The following is a 23,246-nucleotide window of genomic DNA, read 5'->3' as shown; positions in this document are numbered from 1 at the left end:
AGGAAATAACGCCAAAGCAATTAGCATCTCTCAGCCTTAATTTGATCACATGTAAAATTGAAATAACAATAGCTAAAAAAAGACCTAAAATGACCATCTTGGTGAAAATACTATATAAATTGCCATGTAATGTGAATATTTCTAGGTCACTTTGCCATTGTACAGGAAAATTATGCCTATTTTGAAATAAATACACACTTGTCTCCACTCCCTCTGTAAAGGGTTGCTTTCGGAGAAATGGCTTTACTTGCAATTCATTCCACTGTTTTCTCTGCACACAGTTTATTAGCGTAAAAGGCACTCACTGTAATGACTCTGTCTTTGAAGTACCACCAAAACTCTTAAAATTGTATATCCCCTTCAAAAAATAATATGCTACAAAGATAACTCCAACTAGAGTGATGTGTCCAACCATATTCGTATAATACAGAGTAGATAACTGATTATATATATATATATATATATATATATATATATATATATATATATATATATAATCTCCCAGTAAATAAATCATTGCCAGAAATGGCTGTGGGATAATGGAGGATTCCTTTTTAACCCAACTCAGCTTTGGATCTTAGTTACAAAGTTACTAGAAGCCTGCACAGATAAATTACAGAACTTACGGCAAGAGCAAATCTTTCTACAAAAACAAGTCTTTGCTTCATTGTCTGGTGTTTTTAATCTAGAGGAAACATGACTGTCATTTGACATTCTGCAATGTCATTCTGAAGTTGTGCACAATTGTGGTGATCTTATTGAAACAAATTTGTTTGTATTAATTTATACATGCTAATATATGGACTTCTCCAACCTCTTCACCCTTGAAAACTTGTCTGGCGTCCCTGAGAAGTATGTCTGATCTACCTTTAGTGTGTCTATTTTGAGTTCATGGACAAGCACTCCTACCTGGAAGATATATGTAACTTAGGAAGTTATTTCTTTTCCTCTGATGCATAAACTGGCAGGGGCAGTAGTGACAGTGGTTTGCTGACAATGTGGTGACAGCAAGGTTATCTTTCATTAACTAGCTTCTTCTTGACATGTTTTATTCGTAGTTTGGGAGACTTGAAACCAGAATCCCACACAGTGGCCTTATTACACTTTAGGATTAATACATAAGGGCAAGGTTCCAATCAGCCACTATCAGTCATTATCAGCCTCTTCCAGATGCTCAGAATTACTGACACCAAAATAGTGATGAGAGCTAAGATTTTGTAAAACCGTAGAGTTGTTTCTGTTTATTGCTTTTGACCCAGAAAGAGGCTGCTTTTCTTTGGTAGAATATTAAAACTTCATGAATCTGTCAGAATCTGGGCATTTCACTTAGAAGAATGTTAAAAGCATGGACACAAACCAAGTATCAGTCAAGTATTAATCATATAAGGTATATTAACAGTTTTGTAATATGCTAGACAGTAGATGGCAAAGAAATAACTATTGCATTGTTTCCTATACATCTGAATAAGAGAGAAAGTCATTTTTTTCCATTTACAATGACGTGTATGACTTCATATACTGCTGGGTATTGACACATGGCAATATCAAAGATAATGATTTAAAGGTGGACAGAGGCCAGCGAAAGAAGGACTGAATCCATTTTGAAATCCTGATATTGCAGTTTCAAAAGGCTATTTTGAATTCCCACCCAGTGGCACTGCAGATAATAGAATCTCGATGTCACCAGAGGTGATAGAATGGGTAACAGAATGAAATGGATGAGATGAGAAGTTGTGAAGTGTTAGAATTCATTTTTTATTTTTGCAGAGAGTATACTTTAAGGACCATGGCAAGGTAAAACCACTCTTAGAGGAAAGAACACTGCCCATGGAACTCTAGGCAGGTCCCTGAGGCCCTTTGGACTTTTGCTTTTGTCTCCACAAAGCCATTAATGAGATTTGTTATTTCTATTTCATGGCTATGCTGTGAGATGGTGCATGGCAACGTATCTGAAAAATGTATGAATGCCTAGCATATCCTCAACAACTTCTGCGTGCTTTTACATTAGGCCAATTATGCTACAATTTGCAAAGTTATTTGATTTCTTTTTCGGACTTCTCTTCCAGAGACTCAGAATTACTGGCACCAAAAAAGCACTCTAGGATTTCTTTTTTGAGATGTATTCTACATGCCACATTATTCTCTCTTTTAAAGTGTACAATTTTGTGGCTTTTTAGTATATTTGAGAATTTTACAAATATCACCACTATCTAATTTCAGATAGTTTTCATTAGCTCAAAAAAGAAACCCTGTACTCATTCATGCTCACTCACCATTCGCCTTCCTCCCAGTCGCTGCCAAGCACTACTTTCCTTTCTGTCTCTGTAAATTTGTCATCCCTGGAAATTTCATATAAATGAAACTATATATGATGTGGTTTCTCTATTTAGATTCAGTGTAGTAAGCATATTTGAAAGCTTTATCCACATTCTAGCAAGCATCACTTCTCCTTTCATTTCTCTGGCTAACTAATATTCCATGTATGAATATACCACGTTTGTTTACCTGTTCATTTGGTAGGTATATATTTGGTGTGTTTCCATTTTTCCTTTTATATGAATAAGTTCCAAAGAACATTTATGTGCAAGGTTTTGTTGTGCTCACATATGTTTTCATTCACTTGTGTCTATAAATTTGAGGGTCATATGGTACATTTACATGTACCTTTTTGAGGATCAGGCAAATGTTTTTCTTTAGTGACTCATTCAATCATGTTTCTTACTAGTAGTGTATTAGGCTCTAATTTCTACACATCATTTCCAACACAAAATATTTTTCATTTCTACTCTTGTTGTTGTCACTGATCCCATCATAGTACATATAAAATGATAATATTACACTGTATTTTTAGGACAGGTAGAACTAACATTGTGAAAATAGTCATCCTACCCAAAGCAATCTACCAACTCAAAATACCAAGGCGATTCTTTACAGAAATTGTGAAAAGAATCTTAGAATGCATGTAAAATCACAAAAGACTTCAGATCGCCCAAACAGTACTGAATAATAAAAACATGGTTGGAGTTGTCACCATGCACGATTTTAAGTTATACTACAGAGACACAGTAGTAATAACAGCATGATACTGGCAGAAAAACGTAGCATTGATCAAGAGAACAAAATCAAGAACCCAGATATGATGCCATGCATCTAAAACCACCCGATGCTTGAAAAAAAAATTCACAAGCACACATTGGAGAAAATAGAGTATCTTTAGAGTGTTGAGAAAAATGGGTATCAACAAGTATTATAATGAAACTAGTTCCCTTTCTCTCATCCTGAACAGAAATCAACTCCAAATGTATCAAAGATCTAAACGGTAACCTGGAAACCTTGAGACTTATAGAAGAATGAATAAGAAGAATATTTCAGGATATAAAATTCTCAAAGTATTAAATTTTTTTAAGTTTCATCACTAATCACAGGCTTATGGATAAAATAAAATGCTGTCATCTTCACATAAGGGTTAAGAGAAATGTTTATGTCTTTATAACTTTATAATATTGCACTAGAAGTTAAAGATGGTACAGTGATTCAAGACAATGCAAGAAAAAGACATCTAGATTGGAAATGAAGAAGTAAAATTATTTATATTCACAAATGACATTATCTTATGTCATAAATTAAAATTTTAAAAGAAAAAATTAAAAGCACATAAAATATTAAGTCAAATAAATGTAATTTGTAGGTTTCTATATACTATTAGATCTGTATACAAACAGAACATACTGTTTTATAGCCCAACAATAATTCAAAATGGAATCAAGAAAAAATTCATTTACAACAGTTTCAAAAATATGAAATAGTTTAAAATAAAATTGACACAAGAAATTCATTTAAAACTAAAAAATTAAAGAATTTCTCCTTTCCCATTTTATTTTCTCTTCATCTTCTCTTGACTTACTGTTCTAGCAAAGACTTCAAGCATTATGTTGAAAAGTAGTAGTGAAGGTAAACATTGTTCCTGATTTTAGTAGAAATGCTTCAAGTTTTTCTCTACTTAGCATGTTGTTGGCTGTGTGCTTACTATATATCATGTTTATTATGTTGAGCTATGTCCTCTGTATCATTAGACTCTGCAGGCCATTTATTTTATCACAGAGGTACTAGATTTTTATCAAAGATATTTTCTGGTTTCTGTCATTCAGTCCATTTATGCAGTGTATTATGATCATCGTTTTACATGTGTGAACCATCCCTACAACATCTCTGGAATAAAATTGATTTAATCATGAATGAACTTTTTTATGTAATCTTCAATTTTTATTGAAAAGTTATACATTTTTTGTCTATGTACATAAGGGAGATTGGCCTATGTTCTAGCTAGTGATTTCTATTTCTATGATAAAACACCATGACCAAAAGAAATTTGAAGAGGCTTGAGTTTATTTCACCTTATAGCTTACAGTACATCATGAAGGGAAGTCAGTAAAAGGACTAAGACAGGAACCTGGAAGCAGAAGTTGAAGCAGTGGTTGGCATTCCTCATGGCTTGCTTAGCCTGATTTATAATAGCACGTTTGATTTATGATATTTAACTGCAGTTTTTCTCTGTTCATCTTTTATCCAGATAATATATCCGTTGGTGACAGTGGAATATTCAAAGTCATACAGTTTCACTGTGTTGTGTTAATCTGTATTATCAGATGTAACGATATTTCTTTTGGGAAAAAGGGTAAAACTGCTTTGGTGTATATATGTTTAGAATTTTAATATCCTCTCAGTATATTATTTCCATAATTAGTATGAAATAACATTTTGGGTTTGAGTCTCTTTTATTAAATATTAGAATAGTTATATCAGGTTGTTTCTTGGTTCTATTTCTATTGAGTATCTTTTGGGGAGAATTGAGTATATTAATACTGAGTAATCACTAAGCAATATGTATTAATAACTGTCATTCTTTTGTTCTTGTGTTTTCTTAGACTTCTTTTTATTAACTATTTTGAACATTTATTTGTTCCCTGTAACTTCTTGGATACGTTTATACTTGTCTTCAAACTAAAATATTCCTTCCAGTATCCCCTGCAGAGCTATCTCAGTGATCATAAATTTCATTAAAATAGTTCTTCATGAAATGTTTTTCTTTGTACTTCAATTTTAATAGATAGTTTTGCTGAGTATAATATTCTGAGTTGACATTTTTTCTTTCAGAACTTGGAATATATCTTTCAAGGCCCTTCTGTCTATCAAAGTTTCTGTCAAAAAAAAAATTGCAGGTGTTATTCGGATGGATCTGCCCTGATAAAGTGATATGACCTTTCTCTCTCAACTTTTAGTCCCCTTTCTTTACTCTGTGCTTTTACTATTTTAGCTATAATATGTTTTGTCATCTTTTTGAACCTCTGTATTTGGAGTTCCTTGTGGACCTGTATGGACATTTTTTATTCTTGGTTTAGGATATTTGCTCCTATGACTTTTTGGAAACTTTCCCCCATGCCTTTGCTGTGCTCTTCTTCTAGACCCATAATCAAAAGGCTCGGTGTTTTCGTGATACCACAGAACTCTCCAAATTTTTATTTCTATTTCTTTTAAAGTTTGTTGTTCACCTTTCCCGAGTAATCCAATTCATCTACCTTCTCTTGCTTCCCCGATTAGCACTGCTCCACATGATTTCCACAGTCTATTGGTGAAGATTTCCATGGAGGCTTTTATTTTGCTTAAGAAGTTTCTCAGTTTACGTTTTACTTCAGTTAACGTTTTACTCAGCAATTCTATTCCTATTTCCATATTTTACTCATCTACTTGTTTTTGTTCTATTGGAGTAGATTCCTGTCTTCTTTGAACTATTTTAACGGAGTTATAATCATTCTTTTGAATTCTGTGTCTGGTTATTCTTCCAAGTCATTTTTATCAGGTGTACTTATTGTGGGATTATTGATTTATAGAAGAGACATGCTATATTAATTTTTTCCTTTCAGATTTTTTTGAGAAGGAAGCTTTTGGCATAATCCTGGCTGGGATAGAACTTGCACTGTGGACCAGGTTAGCCTTGAACTCAGAGATCTGCCTGCCTCTGCTGCCTGTGTGGTGGGATTGAAGGCAATCACCACCATACCCTGATGTCTTGGATTTTTGTTCTGTTCTGTTTTGTCTTTTTTTATATTATTTTTGTGATGAAACTTGAACATTTAGATTACTTTGTTGATTGGATCTTTTAATCTTTCGTGTGTGGGGGTGTTGGTGTGTGTGGGTGTGGGTGTTTGTGTGTGTGCGCACGCACGTGTTTCAATTCTGGCCACCTTTGTTCCCCTTTGTGTTCACTGGAGGACTAAGACCTAGTCGGCTTAAAGGGTCCTTTCCCTACGTGGAACTGGCAGTTATGGAAGGGGCCCTATCTCATCCCTTCCTCTGATGATCAGTCATTGCTTTGTCAGACAGGGTCTCCAACCTAGGGCTGCATGATTCCAAGTGAGTTTATGGATCCGTTCATGTATCTGTGAGACTTAACACAGAACTAGATTCAGTCTCTACCCTGGATCCTCAGAAATTGCTGGAGTTTTGGGGGGATGTGGAAAGTCCCACTTTTATGTGGACTTAACTGGAGTTAGATCAGGCTGCCACTCTTCTGAAACTGCTACATTATGTTCCACTTCCCAAGTTCAGATAGGCTCTACCTGGGTTTAGGACTGGGTCTTTCTGCATGGTTCCAGATTTAGCTTGCTATTATTTCACTAAGGTGTTACCCCTGCCTGTGATCTTAAGAATTTGTTTGTAGTTTTCTCTTGGTTCTATCTCTGTCTTGACTTGTTAATGCAGTAACATTATTATTATAAAATGAATTGTTAAGTTGTCCCTATTCTTTTTCATAAACTGCTTGTGAAAGATTAATATTAGAGCTTTAAACATTTCATAGAATTCCCTAGTAAACCAAATGGTCTTGGAATACTGTTTCACTAGTAATTCAATATCTTTACTTGCTAGAGGTCAATTTTCATTTTTAAATTTAATTTTAGTAATTTTAAGTAATTTGTATCTTTATAATAATTTTGATTAAGTAATTAAAGTTGCCATATATTTGCATAAATCTATGCCTTTATAAATGCTTAGGGAACAGAGAAGGGGAAATTTACTGTAACAGAGGCTAAGCCAGAGAAATACTGTTGTTTTTTGGAAGAAGTTTTCTTTAGTTGGAAGTAATTTTCCATTCCTGATATTTGTGAGTTTGCCTTTTTCAACTGGAATCTCACAAGCTTCTTTCTCTGGATTATTAAAAATTATTGATGACTTGAAGCCAAAGATGACCTTTTGTTTTCCAAGAAAATGTCTAGTACCCCCTTGTTGTAAATTTTCTCCAGAATACAAAACCCATTAGATTCCTAAGTACTTTTGGAACAGGGAAAATTATAGGAGATGAAGTAACATTGTTTGTCAGCTGTTGTTACTCAAGTTTGTCATGGTGTCATTTGGAAGAAAGATTTGGTTTTAGAGGATTTTTCCCCATCAAGTTAACCCTAGTATTGTGTATCTTGGAGTTCCCTTGACTTTCGAAATTACAAATGCAACAGAATGATTTATTAATTCTATATTATACAGAAATTTTAATCTCCTAGTTTTGAAAATTTTCTCATTTTGTCAGTAGCCAATTTTCTCATGATTCAATTAATATCAACATTTCAGGAGGATTTACCAATAATATTTTTATTTAGTTTTGTTAAACTAATACTCATGTATCTTTATGGAGTGCAATATGATTATATGAGTGTATCAAATCAAACTAATAAAACCTTATATCTCATCAAGTGTTAATCGGTTCCATGTGTTGGAAACATTGATACTTATCTTTTCTTTTAATTTTGAAATTTAATGTAGATTTTTATATATAGTAGCTGGTCTACTATTGTATAAAGAACCACAACTAATTCTTTGTATGGAACTCCTTTAAGGAACTCAAATATATGGAAGACTAATACATTATCTTCATTCCAAGGAGATAGTCTAGATGAACTCTTTCCCATGGGTTCAGTATCTCTGCCCCCACTAATCTCTGATGCAAGGACAGAAAAGGCTAGTGATGCTCTCAACATACCAAAACTATCTCGCAAATTTTCAAATGACTGTAATCTGATCACATCTGTTGCTCACTTCCTCCAATTATTTAATAGATCATAATCACTCGTTTATAGACAAAAGCAGAGATAGGAAACAAACAAAAGAGCTAGAACCGGTTTGTTTGTCTTATGGTAGTTTTAAGAAGAAATATTTTTCCTTTAATTCCGAGATTTAGGAGACTGAAACGGAAGGGTTGTCAATCTGACAAGAGCCTTAGCTTCATGATGATACTATACATTCCAAATATTTTTAATTTTTAAAAAGGAGAAAAATCCTACAGAGAAAAAAGTGTCAGTGTGCTTGATCAAGGCTAATTGAATATTTTGGAGTTTTTGATGAGTAACATATCATAAATTTCACAACCTGTTTCATGTGTCAATCTTGGCTCTTTCCAACTTCCATTCCTTTTCATACGCATCATGCTTTCTGCCTGGAACGCCCTCCAATTCTTTGTTTACTTAGAAAAATGTCTGTTTTTATTAAGAATACTCTTTCTGTGAAATGAAACTTCTACGAAAATTTTTATTCAGGATTTTAACATTTGTTAGCTGTTAAGATTTCTTTTTGCACATTATCCTGTCAATTTATCTTCTGATGTATTATATAACAACTGCTACAATTTTGCACAGTTTTTATATCTTTTATTCAGTCCTATCAAAATTTGATCATCTACATTGTCATATTTGCATATTTCATGAAATATTTACTGAATGTTTATTGCCTGGCAAATAGTATTGCATTGAAATTTTGCAGCAGATCTATGTATTTTTTCCATTTCAGAGAAGACTAAATTCAGTTCTTAGAAAGTCAAGTAGGTTTTACCAAGTTGCCGTAGTAAGAGACAGAAGAAAGACTTAAACACAAAGCTACCATGCTCCACTTCTTAATAACTATAGTATACTGACCCTTCTCCCTTTCTGTAGTTTTCATTGATTCTTCTCTCAGTTTAATATCAACCCTCAGAAGCATTGGTGGTGCTTCCTTAGAGTCAGAAATTAATTTTATATTCTCAGTGTTTTGAATCCATCATGGCATAGATTCTTCGGGGAGCATTATTCAAAACAATCCTTGGAGCCAGTCGATGGCCACACATGTCTTTAATCCCAGCACTCGGGAGGCAGAGGCAGAGAGGCAGGTGGATCTCTGTGAGTTCGAGGCCAGCTTGGTCTACAAGTGCTAGTTCTAGGACAGAATCCAAAGCTGCAGAGAAACCCTGTCTCGAAAAACAGAAAACAAACAAAAAACATAAAATGATACTTGGGAGAAGCATGAAAACATGGAGGAACAAAAAGTATGAAATAAATACAAAATGAAGTCTCTTATTCCCCTCTCCCAATCATTAATGCACATATTCTTAGGGGAAATGACAATAACATGCAATTCAGGTCATATCTTTTAGTTATTTTGATGCTCTTACAGATCAACATTACTTTAATAAGGCTGAACTCGGCTTCTCTTTCCTCTCTTCCTCTCTCCTTTCCTTTCATTCTCTTCTCTAACCTCTTTTCTTTCCTACCCTCCTCCTTTCCTCTTTTAGCATCTTCCTCTTTCTCCCCCACCCCCAATCTTAATATTGTCAGGGTTTTATATGTGGCACAGTACACTGTAATCATCTTGGTTAGTGGCTTTAGGAAATCAGATCAGAACAACACCCCCGAATGAGAGTGCAAAAAGGATGTGAGTCTGAGTTGCATATTCCATTTTACTTTTCAAATTCCACCTCAGGTGATTTTATGCTTTTAAATTATATGGAAAAAAAAAGATTGAATAATTTGATTAAATCTCTTTATTTGAAAGCACCTGTTAAGATAAGTAAACTACATTAAATGCACATCTAAGTACAATACAATAAAAGATTGCAGCTGTCACTTCAGTCTTAATCAGTTTTTCTTTAGTTCCTCGTGATTCCAGGAGAATGTTCACCTTGCTTGTGATTTAACTGTTAACTAACATTTTCTAGATACTTCACGTGTATTCTTTTAATTGGCACAGGTCTGAGAGGGGGAATTTATATACCTCACTTTTTAAGAAAGGCACAGAACCAGAAAAGATATGCCGCTAACCCCAGTTGCAATATTTGACACTACTAAGTGGAATTTCTGGGATTTACAAACCCACCCTCTGACTCCTAGCCTAGGTCTGTGCTCCTAGCACATCATGCTGTTTTCCCAAGTAATAAGTACCAAGCACAACTAATAGCATTGACCGTGTGTGCCTGATAGCTCTTCCGTGTCTGGGATGAATGTTAATTTATCAGGTGATTACCGAGTTCATAGCTAGCAGTCTGCCATTCGTGCTGAGGCTCGGAGGAAAATGCTCTTTGCCAAGGCCGCACAATGAGACACAAGACATACACCATGACCTAGACATCCTTACTTCATTTTAAAGCCCTCATATATTCTCATATACTTGTAACATTTCAGTTTCTGTGCACTTACCTTATCTCCTACTAGACTATAAGCATCTAAAAGACAGGCAGTAATAATTTCTCTTTCTCCCCTACAGATATTAGTGGTCTTCAACAAGCTTGTTTTAAATGACTAATTGATATTTGGGATCAAAATGAAAAGTTTTGAGCTTTTAAAGGAGTAGTTTTCCTAATTCCTCAATGTGGTGAACAGGGAACACATCTGCTGTGGATAAGGACTACAAATTAGGAGCTAGGGTGTGCTGGGAGCCACTTTTTTTTCCTCACTGAAGTGTTAGGGACTGGAATCTTTTTTATTATGTGTATGGGTGTATCTACTGAAGCCCAAAGAGAGGAAAGGAATTTAATCCAAGGTACCACAGACATATATAACCAAACTGGGTAACTATGAGAGGTGAAATAGTAAGAATTACCCCCAGCAATTCCACAGAAATGCTGTCTTAAAGTAAGCATTATTCATCAATTTCTTTATATTTCTTCAGATGTTATATACATTTATGAAAATAAGCAAAATCAGAACAATTTTTATTTACCTAGTTAATATTTATTTTGTATATACTTTTTAAAAATTTACAGTAGATCTTGGAGTATCTTCCATTTTGTTATATATAAAAATTTTTAATGGGCAAAGTGTTTCATAATAATTTATTCTTGTCATGATGGGTATTCATGTTGTTGTTAAACTTGTGCTGTTACAACGCTGTTGTAGTGAATGTCTGTGTATATGTTATGTCATACATGTGAAAAACAAGTAGTGAGTCAAAGAATGATTATGTACATTTTTAAGTGAAATATGTTGTCCAGTTATACTTCATGGAGATTGTAAGATTGTCAAATAAAATTTAGATTTAATGAAATTGATAAATTTTAGTTAGTGGCCATTTTACTAAAAGATTATCTTAGACTTGAAGAAATATTCAACACATAAATTCTTTAAATGATTAATCTCTGCTGTACATTTAAATGACAATTCAGTTGAATTGCACGTGGTAAGTACACCAATATCCAGTAATACATCTTTTGTGTAAAACATGTAAAGATGACAACATGTTTTGAAAACATCATTGATTCTGCTTAGGCAGTGACTCTAATAATATAAACAAATCCCAGAGGTGCAATTTTGACAGAACTGCAGAAATAAAAACACGAAGGGATCAGACTCAAACAGGAGGGAGTAAGGCAGAACCTTACTTATTCTTAGGTTAAGAAGTTAATAAAAAATCTAAACTTATTGAACCCTCTTTATATTAGTTCTGCCTTTTGCTTAGGCTGTGTGCCTAAACCTATCTACACTAGCTTACAAATTCAAGAGAAATAAACTGGTAGAAAATCCTAACAAGAACTCAATAGCATTTGAAGAACTTTTCAAAGTGTTCAACTTAGGGAAGACTCTAGATGCTCTCAGCTATGTTCCTTTTGTGTCTATTGCAAACCATGCTGAGAAGATGAGCCTCATAGAAGCAATGACACTGACTGCAGAGCACAGAATTTCATTTGGCCAGAAAATATAAACTTCAAGGACCTAATGCACATCATGGTGACCAGAATTAATTCTCCACATTTTCATGCATTCTTGGTTTTCTTTTATTGATTTTTATTGAGCTCTACATTTTTCTCTGCTCCCCTCCCTGCCTCTACTTTCCCCCCTTCAACCCTCCCCCAAAATACCCATGCTCCCGATTTACTCACGAGATCTTGACTTTTTCTACTTCCCATGTAGATTAGATCTATGTAAGTCTCTCTTATGGTCCTCATTGTTGTCTAAGTTCTTTGGGGTTGTGATTTGTATGCTGATTTCTTTGCTTTATGTTTAAAAACCACTTATGAGTGAAATACTAAAAGTATAGATTTGTAATATGCTTACTGCAAAAAAATCAGGTAATGCAATGGATTTAACTACCTTAATTTAATCCTTTTATCATATAAACATTTATGAAAACATCACATTATATACAGAGAATTAAGGAAAATGAACTACAAAAAATCTAACAGTTCAATTGGACAGTGAACTAGTGAAATAGCCACAGTTCTCAAAAGATGAAATACAAATGGTCAGTGGATATTTTAAAAAGTTTTCTCCTTTCCTAGCCATCAGAGAAAAGCAAATTAATACTACATTGAGATTTCATATCACCCCAATCAGAATGGCAGTCATTAAGAAAATAAAAGCAAGTGCTTGCAGAGATTTGGACAAAAATGAATACTTTTGTACAATGTAGGTTGAAATGTAAGCTAGTCCAGCAAGTATGAAAACCAATATGGAGTTTCCACAGAAAACTGTAAACAGATCTGCCATATGATCCACCGACACTACCCCTGTAGAGTCAGCAAAATAATTCTAAGTAATATATTACAAATATACAAATATACACATTCATTTTGATTGCATCACCATTCACAATAGGAATGAATCTGAGTATCCAACAACAAAATATGGATAAAAATAATGTCATATATACAATGGTATTGTTAGCATAAAGAGTGAAGTTTGTGGGTCCCAGAATTTATATTGGTATATAAAATGATTAACCTGTCATTCTGAAACCATATAGTGAAGATTTTATAATTTATTCACTTAATTAGAATGATGTATTATACAGGCTATGTACGTTTGGGGTTTTCTTATTTCTTTTACAAGTTGACCTGTGCTGAAGCCAGTATCAAGGTATTATATTTCCAGGAGTGTGGGGTGGGGAGGGGAAAGTGGGAGGAGAGGGAACAGAGATTGGTATATAAAATAAGATTGTTTTAAAGATAAGAAAGTAATTTAAATGCCTGTTAGAAAATATCTTATTATTCTTCATTTCAAAAGTACATTCTCATTATCATGCATTTTATTCCTCCAGAAACATTTTAGGATTATTTTGACAAGATTATGTTTACATAGTTTTAAATTTATACATTTTACTGGGAGATAATGGAAATCTCTAAAATATTGTATCTTCTCCTCAAAGACCACCATACATCTTTCTATTTAAATCAGACATTCCCTTACATACCTCAATACTTTCTTTTATTTTGCCTTATAAGTTCCATATTAAAACTCTATACGAAGCATGAGAAGCTATATCCTTCTGCCTTCTCTGTAGGGTAATGATGATGATAGGTCAACCCTAATGGCATTGGTAGTGCTGAGGTCACTTACCTTATCCCCTTACTCAAAATGATATGTGGAGAAGAGCTTGATTCACATTGATGTGAAGTCAAAGTGGGTGGAAACATTGTGGATCTGACAAGAAAAAGAACCGAAACAAGAGTGGCTGTGGAAAAGCAAACTGTCTTGTCACATTGTCTCAGTTCCTTCTGGGGCAGGGAACCCTAATCAAGATTTGTGATGTTAAGAAGGAATTAGACCAGAAAGAAAGGGTAGAATACCAGCCAGTCAATAATTGCAGAGCCAACATGCATGAAGAGTACTTCATGCCAATTGTATGACCGTGCTGAGTGTGATGAAGAAATGTGTATTGTCTTTGCAGATCTCCAGTGTATCCTTATATGCTTTAACATGAGAAAGCATGTTTGTATTTTGCCAATCATTTCACAGTGACTTTTTGTAAGAACTTAATAATTTGTTGTTGATATAATTTGTTATTGAAAAATAAACAGTAACAAAGAGTGGAGTTTAATGTTTAGTCTCTGATGAGCAGAAGCTGAATTTGTATTATCTGTGCTAATTGTTCAGCCACCTAGACTACAACATTGAATTGTGTGACCTTCTAGAACTAAATTAGAGCAGGCCCAGTTCCCACTTACAATTTCCTCTGGCAACTGAAAATACAGAAGCTGACTATAAACAAAGAGTACAGAAAGATATCCAACACACTAAGAATGCTTTTTCTTCCAACTCTAGTCCTTCACAGTATGTCTCTATTGTGCACAATTTTCAAACACTACCACCAACTTGTAACTTGTAACTTGGTGCATCTCCATGTATTATGTTCATTTCATAACTCAAGAACTAAGAACCCCATTAAAACTTTTTACTGAAAAGCTTCAAATATCCTTACCAGTTCAGATTTTGGGGTACTATCACTGATGGATCAGTGCTACAATGAGACAGCAGTACATTTCCTGGAAAAAAGGATCTCTTAACAGAGTCCAGAAATATTACACACTGAGTCATAATTCAGGAAAATTTGGGGAAAACACTTTACAAGTATGTGTCAGAGGTAATTGAGGCTTTATATAGAAGAGTCAGCTTGAGGTGATCAAACAGAATTTAAATTCTTTCTCATGCATTGGGTTCGTAGTCTTTAAACAAACCAAAGATGTAATTCCACACATGTCAATAGTCTTGAAGAACATAGATGGAAGAACACTATAAAACTCAATTCAGAATCACATTAAAAATTATCCATTATGATCCAAAATGATTTATTACTGGGATTCAAGGATGGTTCAGTATATATAAATGAATAAATACAACTCACCACATCAACAGAATAAAAAAAATATGATCATTTCAGAAAAGATAAAAAACATTTGACAGAATTTATCTTACAATAAATACTCTGAATAAAGTAGATAAATATTCCCTTATCACAAATTAAAGGTCATATGTAAGTCTATAATTAATATCATATTTGTGGTCTAGTAAAAAGACAAGGATATACATTACCTACTATTGTTAAACATAATGTTGAAAGACAAAACATGTTTCATCATAATGACCTTTATTTTTTATCATAGAAAGGGGTATATGACAATTCTGTTACATGTATTTTGCTCAAGATTATTACTAAACTTGTAAACAAATCAAATATAATATCCATATCATTATTCTGATATAGAATCCTGAAATTTTCAGACATATAGTGAAACATTAAATAATAAAGAAATAATAGACTTTTAAAAGACTATTTTCTTCCATCTTGTTTTATCCCTAATCACAATGTGATTAGGATGTATTTTGAACTATTTCTATGGTGACTCTATTTACTTATTCATCTTCATGTTCTGCAAACATACACGTTTATCAGGGGCCTACTATGTGTTGGATTGGTTCTTGGAGCGATGTAATAAAAGCAAAATAAGAAGCAAAGCACATATCGTTGAACCACATCTTCCTTTGAGTAACTCTTATCCTGAAAATAGGGAAGTTAGTTTCTATGTCCATCTATAAAGACTCAAGTTTTACCTGCTTGTGCCTTTATTTCCTCTACTGACTTAAGAAGATTTTCTTTTGCTTAGTGTGATTAATCACACAAACTGTGGATTTTATTTCTGGCTTTTTCAACCAACAGGCTTCAGAGTGCCATCACTAGCAATGTAAAAACAGTAAGGTATAACATAGAAAAATTATGTACTGTCTTTTTAAAGCATCTAATTAGCTACAGTATGAATCTGTGCATGATTACAGGTGTCAGTAGGAGGATATATTGACTAAGTCAACATCTATTCTGTGCCAAGCAGAGTGATAATTTTCACAGCTGGTCATTTTCTCAAGAGCACTCTTGGCTTTTAGTCAAGCTAAAACATCTTGTTTTCAAAATCAGTAAATAGTCATAATAATGGAAGTATTAGCAGGATCTGAATTGTTAATATCTACTAAAACATCTATGAAAAACAAGCAGCATAGCACAGTATTAAATCACCTTATTAAACCTTCTTTAAATGGTTCAATTCTGTGTGATCAAATTGTTTGAGGCCATTGTCTCTCAATTTGTAGTCTATATTACTGTCCTTTTGCCTAGAAATACTCAAGGAAAGACACTCTGGAGACGCATTAACCTATCTGCTGTTGCATTTTTTTCTCCAGGGAAACAGAAATATCTGTGTGCCAGCAGAAATGATTGTACCATTGATAAATTTCGGAGGAAAAATTGTCCATCTTGTCGACTCCGCAAATGTTATGAAGCAGGGATGACTCTGGGAGGTAAGAATATTTTCTTCTTTTTTCTCCTTGTTCTTCATTTTTCTCCTTTTTATCCTTCAGCTTGCCTCCCTTTTTTTTTTATAATTATTGCTCTAGACGGGATTCTCCTCCGCAATGCTTCTAAGAGTACCATATATGCACAAGACTCAGGCTGACTTTCTCATGGTGCCTTCTTTATTTTAACCTATGACATTCATATCTTTAGAATTTTGCTTAAGACCAAGAGGCATGAAGCAAGGATCAGAAACTAACAGAAAATGCAGGAGGGTGTGCTTTTTGGATTCTGTTCCTCAGGTGATCTATTGATAATGGCCTGAAACTGTTCAGGGGTAAGGACAAGAGAACAAAGTAATGAAAACTGTCACAGGGGCAGGATGAGTAGGGCACAGGCAGGCTGTGAACACCTGGGACTACCCTTCAGCTAACTGCCGCATGTTCTGTAGAGAGAGCCAACTGGAGTGTGAAGCTGCTTCTCTTTGGATTCTGTGTCTAAGGCACCAAACAGAGCCAATTTCCTATCCTGTGTCTCCCAGAAATCAGCAGGCCTTTTAATCATTTCCTTTTCTTTACAAATCCATTGATCGTTTCCAAAAGCATTTTCCCAATGGCACAATAGCTTCTTAGAAGATATAACCCCTCCCAGGGTGACCTTCTATCGTAAGCCTCCATGTTCCATGAACTTGTGTCTACCATGAGCTCTGTCATCCTTCTGAAATGGCTTCATACTGATTGAATGACACATATTTCCCCTCTTCTAATTCTTCATATCTTCATCTACCTCATGCCAGAATTCACACGGTGCCTGCTGCTTCCAAACAGATGCATCTTTCATGAGAAAAAGAAGCTCATTAGTCTACTTTGATTTAGAAATGAAACTCAAAGAAAAACAAATGTATTTCTGAGTACCAAAAGCTATAATCTTTATTCAATTACTCAGTAACCATTGGAAAAACCCAAATGACTGGAATTCAGCCCACTTTTCTCTCATCTCAGGGCTAATTTACAACAATTATTATCTCTGGCTTCCCATAAGGCACTCAGTGCCTTCTCTGCCTATATATCATTGTGATAACTACATCCTCCCCTCCTCAGAGACCAGTTAGTACTTTTTACCAGATCATAATACTGCAAGCAAATTGTTTCAGGCTTGATCTGTGAAAATTTCAACAGGAGCATCAGGTAACATGTAGTACTCTCTGGCTCCACAGGCAGATGCCCTCTGAGCTAGTTTCTAGGCAATGATATCAAATGAGAATCAAATATTGGTCAATCCAACCTTGCTTTTACTTGTCTTGCTAAGGATATACTTTAGTTGTGATATTCAGTGGGGAAGAAGCCACAAGAACAGTGGGGGGTGAAGTAGAAAGAAATCCAGGAGAAGAATTGAAAGGAAAAGTTTTGCTACATGAATGTTCCAAGTCCTGAGCAAGTGTTCTGATACACTTGCATCTCAATCATTTAACATCCTGTGAATTGTGCATAATATACAGTGGCTTCTAGATTGAGGAGCCCCTTCCTTGCCGTCTTTTGAAAGTAACTGTAAGCCCATTTTGATACAAGTAAAATTTAATCATAAAATACTCCTTGTTAAGATATTTGTTTCATATCAGAGTCCATATCCTCCATTAAGGGAAAAAATAGTTCTTCTGGCATTATTACAGTAAACCTCTTTGAAAGAGAAATCTATATATGACTAAGATTTTAATTGTACAGTGTAGCACTGACATAGCTTTGTGCATTCAGTCGCTGAAAGAGTGATACAAAAAGCTATCTGATTGATTTACTAGAAAAAGTGGTCAAGTTGAGTAGGCATGGGAAATACAATGCTGAATTGCTATGGACAGTTTTCACCTAAGTTTCTTTCCCATACAAACAAGACAGCACATTGGACACTAGAGGTTCAAACTAACAAACTTCAAGAAAACTAGAAAATAGACGCCCACAAAATACAATGATTCTTTTATTTTGTTTTGTTTGGTTTTTCTTTCTTTTTGCTATGCAGGGAATTGAACCTAGAACCTTGGGCATGTTAGGCAAGTATTATACCACAGAGATAGATGCCAGAGATAGATGCCCAGCCAACTCATAGAAGAATTATTGATTACCTCTGAAGTCAGACAGACCTAGGTTAAAAGTCCAGATCTATTCTTTACTCCATGTCCCGGTGAACTTCATTTTCATTATCTCTAATTTGTAGATATCATTCTCAGAGTTCCAGTTAGGAGAAAATAAAAAGATGAATAAGAGCATCTTTGAGAAAGTGCTAGACAAGTGTGAGGACTTATTATTACAATGCGGTTCCCAGCATATTAGGTAGACACAAACTGTTCTTAGCACTTTCCGATGACTTTCTCCTTAATAAATAGCTTGGCTTGCCGTGCAATATGTGATATGTAACAACAGTCAGCAGTTCACACACACACAAAAATACTTCTGATTACCTCACACTGAAAAGTGCTATAAGCATAATGCTTAAAATCTGATTTCAACAATTTTAATTTTAAAAACTTTATGTTGATATTAGAGTACCAAGCCAGTGAAAACCAAAGTGTTTATTTTCTTAGGCTTAAAATAGAAACCTTTGCACGTCACTGGAGTTATCACCACATCTTCTGCTTTCCAACATAACTCCTTCCAATGTTTATTGTTAACTTACAGTATCAATATATAACACATTTTATTCAAACAATGCTAAGATAAAAGAAAGCATTGGCCCATAGTGACTTTGGTGAATATATTGGCGGCATCCTCTCATTTTCGTAACATTTGGGTTTAGCATATACTTTTTGTCACCTTTGAGAAGAATTTAGACAATTTTGATTCCTTTTCTTTGTCACTCACACTATAATTATATAATATATAATAAAGCAGCAGTTCAGAATAAAATCTTGGGTGAGTGATTTCTTCCTCCCAGAGGATCTGTTTCTTTCCATCATGAGACTGGGATGATCAGATTTACCAAGAATCCTTCTGCTCTTAAAATTGTGTGATCTGATGCCAAAAACCACGAAGAAAAGATCGTAAGATTATCAATGTCTTCATTGCCTTTCACCTGCTCATAGAAGTACTAATACAAGAGATTGATTTGCAGAGTAATTTTAGCTACCCCTATTCACAGCTATGTAAGGTATGTGCCAAAACCATACATGATGAATAGATAGTTGAAGGAGTGGAGGATAAAGTAGATGTTTTTAATTCTTGGAGAATATGACACTCTACAATTGATATATGTTTGGTCTCAACATCTTATGATCTCTAGCATGGCTGTATCTATAGTGTTCTATTTGCTGATGATGTTCCATTTTCTGTTAAATTAAAAGACACTTAGTACAGATAGCCTTTTCTTTGGGTTTCCATGCCTACCTTCCTATTCCCTTGCTTATTTTCTTAGAAACTAATTGGTATTTATTAAATAATCCCACAGGTGATGAGTTGTCAGGATAACCTTTCAGGTTCTTAAATGTCCATCCATGGAAAAATATATGTCTTTCTTTGTTCTTGATTAATATCTGGCTGTTTTTGAAAACTATTTATCAAGAATTGCTTAAAGAATTTACATGTCTTGTCCATTTGTTCTTTTAAGAAAACATTTAACAGCCTGGATAAGGACCTTGCCTTCAGTGAATTGATGTTGACTTTTATATAGTACATAATTCAGAAAAATGCACAGGCATCTCTCACTTTATTTTGTACTTCCCAAGAAACAATTCCAGTTTCCAAAATGGAATCAGAAGAGAGAACCAACCTTCCTGCCATCTTCTTTCCTGTCCCTTTTCTTTGCTCATGTTCCATCTTTCCTCTTATTGCCCTGGACAACTATTATTTCTTTTTTTCCTAAGACTCATAAGTTCTCCGTATGTAGTAAATATTATGAACCTACATATCCCTTGCCATGAATCATTTCATTTTGTAGGCTGTACAGAAATTTCAGATAGCAGCTACCACCCACAGGAAAGGAAGGACAATGGGGACTAAGAGCATGTGAGATTTGATAAAGTGTACATTTATTTGAAAGGTTATTTAAGCCTGTTATTGCAGTGTTTGTGAGACTGAGAAAGGAATATCATAACTTTAAGGCTAGTTTGCTACATAGCAAGCTCCAGGTCAGCTAGGACTATATAGTGTGAGCATTCACAATAAACAAGCAAGCAAAAAGTTTAAATGAGAAGTTTCTTTACTACTAGGAGATTGGACATTGCCTATAAAGACAAAATTTTAACATGTATGCAAATTTTAACAATGTCCATGAGTTCTGTAGTTAAGAAAATAGTTCAGAGAGCCCTGACAATAGTCTGATGCCACGATAAGCAGTAATTTCCAATGTTCAAGGTAGTCCTATGCCAACTACCTCATCATTCACCACCTCCAAGAGAAGAACAACATTACTCCTTCCATATCAAATATCCTAGATGTGAGAAATGATTGCAATGTTAAAATACCAATTATGACATGGGTCTTTGTGTGTTTTTCAGTTCATTGATGTGACTTCATCTCTCCATGCACTTACTCATCTACAAATACATTTAATAAGTTCCTATTACATGCTAAATATGTACCAGACTCTATACTAGAATCTGGGAATGGCAAGCCTAATAGTAGAGACTTAAGCACATTCTTGTTATTTTTATACTTTATTTGACTTTGTTTTATGTGCATTAGTATGAAGGTGTCAGATCCCCTGGGACTAGAGTTAGAGACAATTGTGAGCTGCCATGTGGGTGCTGGGAAATGAACTCAGGTCCTCTGGAAGATCAGCCAGTGCTCTTAACCACTGAGCCATTTCTCAAGCCCCTTAAATGTATGTTTTAAAAATTATATAGGGACAAGGAGGTGGCTCATCATGTGATAACAATTGCAGCCAACCCGATATTCTATATTTGATCTCTGGAACCTATATTGTGCAGGGAGGTAACCAACTTCCTCAGATTGTCCTTTGACCTGTGACATATTCATACCCACATGCACACGAATGTACACATGTATACACATACAAAATAAATAAATAAATAAATAAATAATATTTTTAAAAATTCTGTCATATAAGGGAGACAGTGATTACAATTATACTTTAGTATTACAGGGTAAGGAGAAAATTATTGGGGAGAAGTTTGGTGAGATGCAAGGGAAGGGGCATTTGAGGCCATGATCACAGCTTGAATAAAGGCACAGAGACATAAAAATGATGATGAGGCTTTAAAGAACAGCAAGTAATTTAATATGGCCAGAGACGGGAAAATAAGGAGGCAAGCTGTGACCACACTGAAAGTGAACCCGATTTCAGGCAGTTGAAGATATATGGTTGCCAAACAGACATGACCACATGTCATACTGTTTATGGTGTATTTGTTTTAAGAAACTGTTTTGCAGCTTGAATGTTATATTGGGGGTTGCAATTTTACAAAATGAAAAGTATCAATGCATACAGAGAGAAACACATGTCTAGCATCTAATTTTGCTAACTACCTATGCTTTATTCTTGAGGCTACTTAGCTCCACTTGGATTGAAATCCACAAATACTGACCATTCACAAGAAGGAACACTGTCCTAGAACAAGGCAGTTGGCTTTTATGAAGAACCTGCATGTATATCAAATGCCAGTTGCGTTGATCTTGACCGCAGTTTTCCACTATGAGCTCACTGAAAACTATTTTAGTAGATGTTTTAGAGAAGCTGATTTCTAAGTTCAAATGAGGAGAAGAAACCTGCATATTACTATCCTTAGGAAGATTTGCACTGTAAATACTGTAATAAAATAAACCGAGAAGTTTTATAACTCAGAATTCCCAAACTAAATTAAATTTCAGGTCCCCTTTTTCGTGTAACACTATTTAATATCTTACCAAAACACTGCTCTCTGGAAAACACTGTAAAAAAACAACTTGAGGATAAATAAAGACTTTATTCTGTGAGCAAAAATTTTTACCTACTCAATGTCACTCATTTTCCAGATGTATGTGTCATCACTTACTGGGTAAATCAGTGAAGTAAGAAACAAGAGTCGACCATCCTCAACATACCTCAGTACCAGTGGCTACCAAATCCAGTAAAGTACACCAGAAAAGATCTATAGCATACTTGTCTTTCAGAAAGGATAAGAAGGCAAAAGCCTTATATTGTCCATAACAACTGGTAGCCATAGACACATGACCAAAAGATCATGCTAGAAACATTATTTTAAACAACAGAATGACTTTAAGCATCACAAAGTGATGTTGAACAGTTTCATTGCACACTATCTGATCTACCTCCAAAAATACCAACATGGTGATACAACTCCGGATTTCATGTTTGACATTCAACAAAGTATTATAAAGACCACTTAACAATTTGAGAGCTAATAATAGTGGTGCATGCCTATAATCCCAGCACTGAAGGGATTAAAGCAAAAGAATCATGAGTTTCAGGCCAGCCTGGACAACATACCAATACTCTATTACCAAAGCAGAAGAAATACAGCTCAGTGGTAGGACATCTGCTAAGCATACACAAGACTTGACCAAAGAAGTAATAATAAAATGTGAAACTCAGGTACTGGGGATTTTTATGTTCTCCTTCAATTCTCTGGATTAGAGTCTAAAAAGTTCTCAGCCTGGAGATGCATTCATGAAGTCTCAGTTCTAAGAAGTGTTGCTTTTACACACAATTCCCATATACCTGGGTGTTTTAATAGCTCTGCATCACAAAAGAATGTACAGGTGAAAAATATTGCACTATGTGTTTGAGCATCAACATGCACAACATATGGCTGGCACTTAGAACTCTGGGATTTTTTTTGTGGTGCTGAGTATGGAGCTTAAAGACTTAACATGTTAGACAAAAACTACTAATGAGCTATAGCACTAGTCCCTTTTTGTAAAGCAAAACCCTGTGGTAGCTATAGTAGAAATAGC

General features: G+C 34.7%; 1 protein-coding gene across 1 annotated transcript in view; it reads left to right on the top strand.

Moving 5' to 3' along the window:
* Ar (androgen receptor) overlaps window positions 1–23,246 on the top strand; it is a 169,654-nt gene that overhangs the window by 115,100 nt on the left and 31,308 nt on the right. Inside the window, exon 3 of the mRNA XM_048417727.3 lies at window positions 16,239–16,355. Coding sequence (XP_048273684.3) covers window positions 16,239–16,355 — 117 coding nt within the window. The remainder of the gene's footprint in view (window positions 1–16,238; window positions 16,356–23,246) is intronic.

This window comes from Myodes glareolus, chromosome X, assembly GCF_982192425.1.
Source record: "Myodes glareolus chromosome X, mMyoGla1.1, whole genome shotgun sequence".
NCBI lineage: Eukaryota > Metazoa > Chordata > Mammalia > Rodentia > Cricetidae > Myodes > Myodes glareolus.
This window is presented reverse-complemented; position numbering and strand designations above follow the sequence as displayed.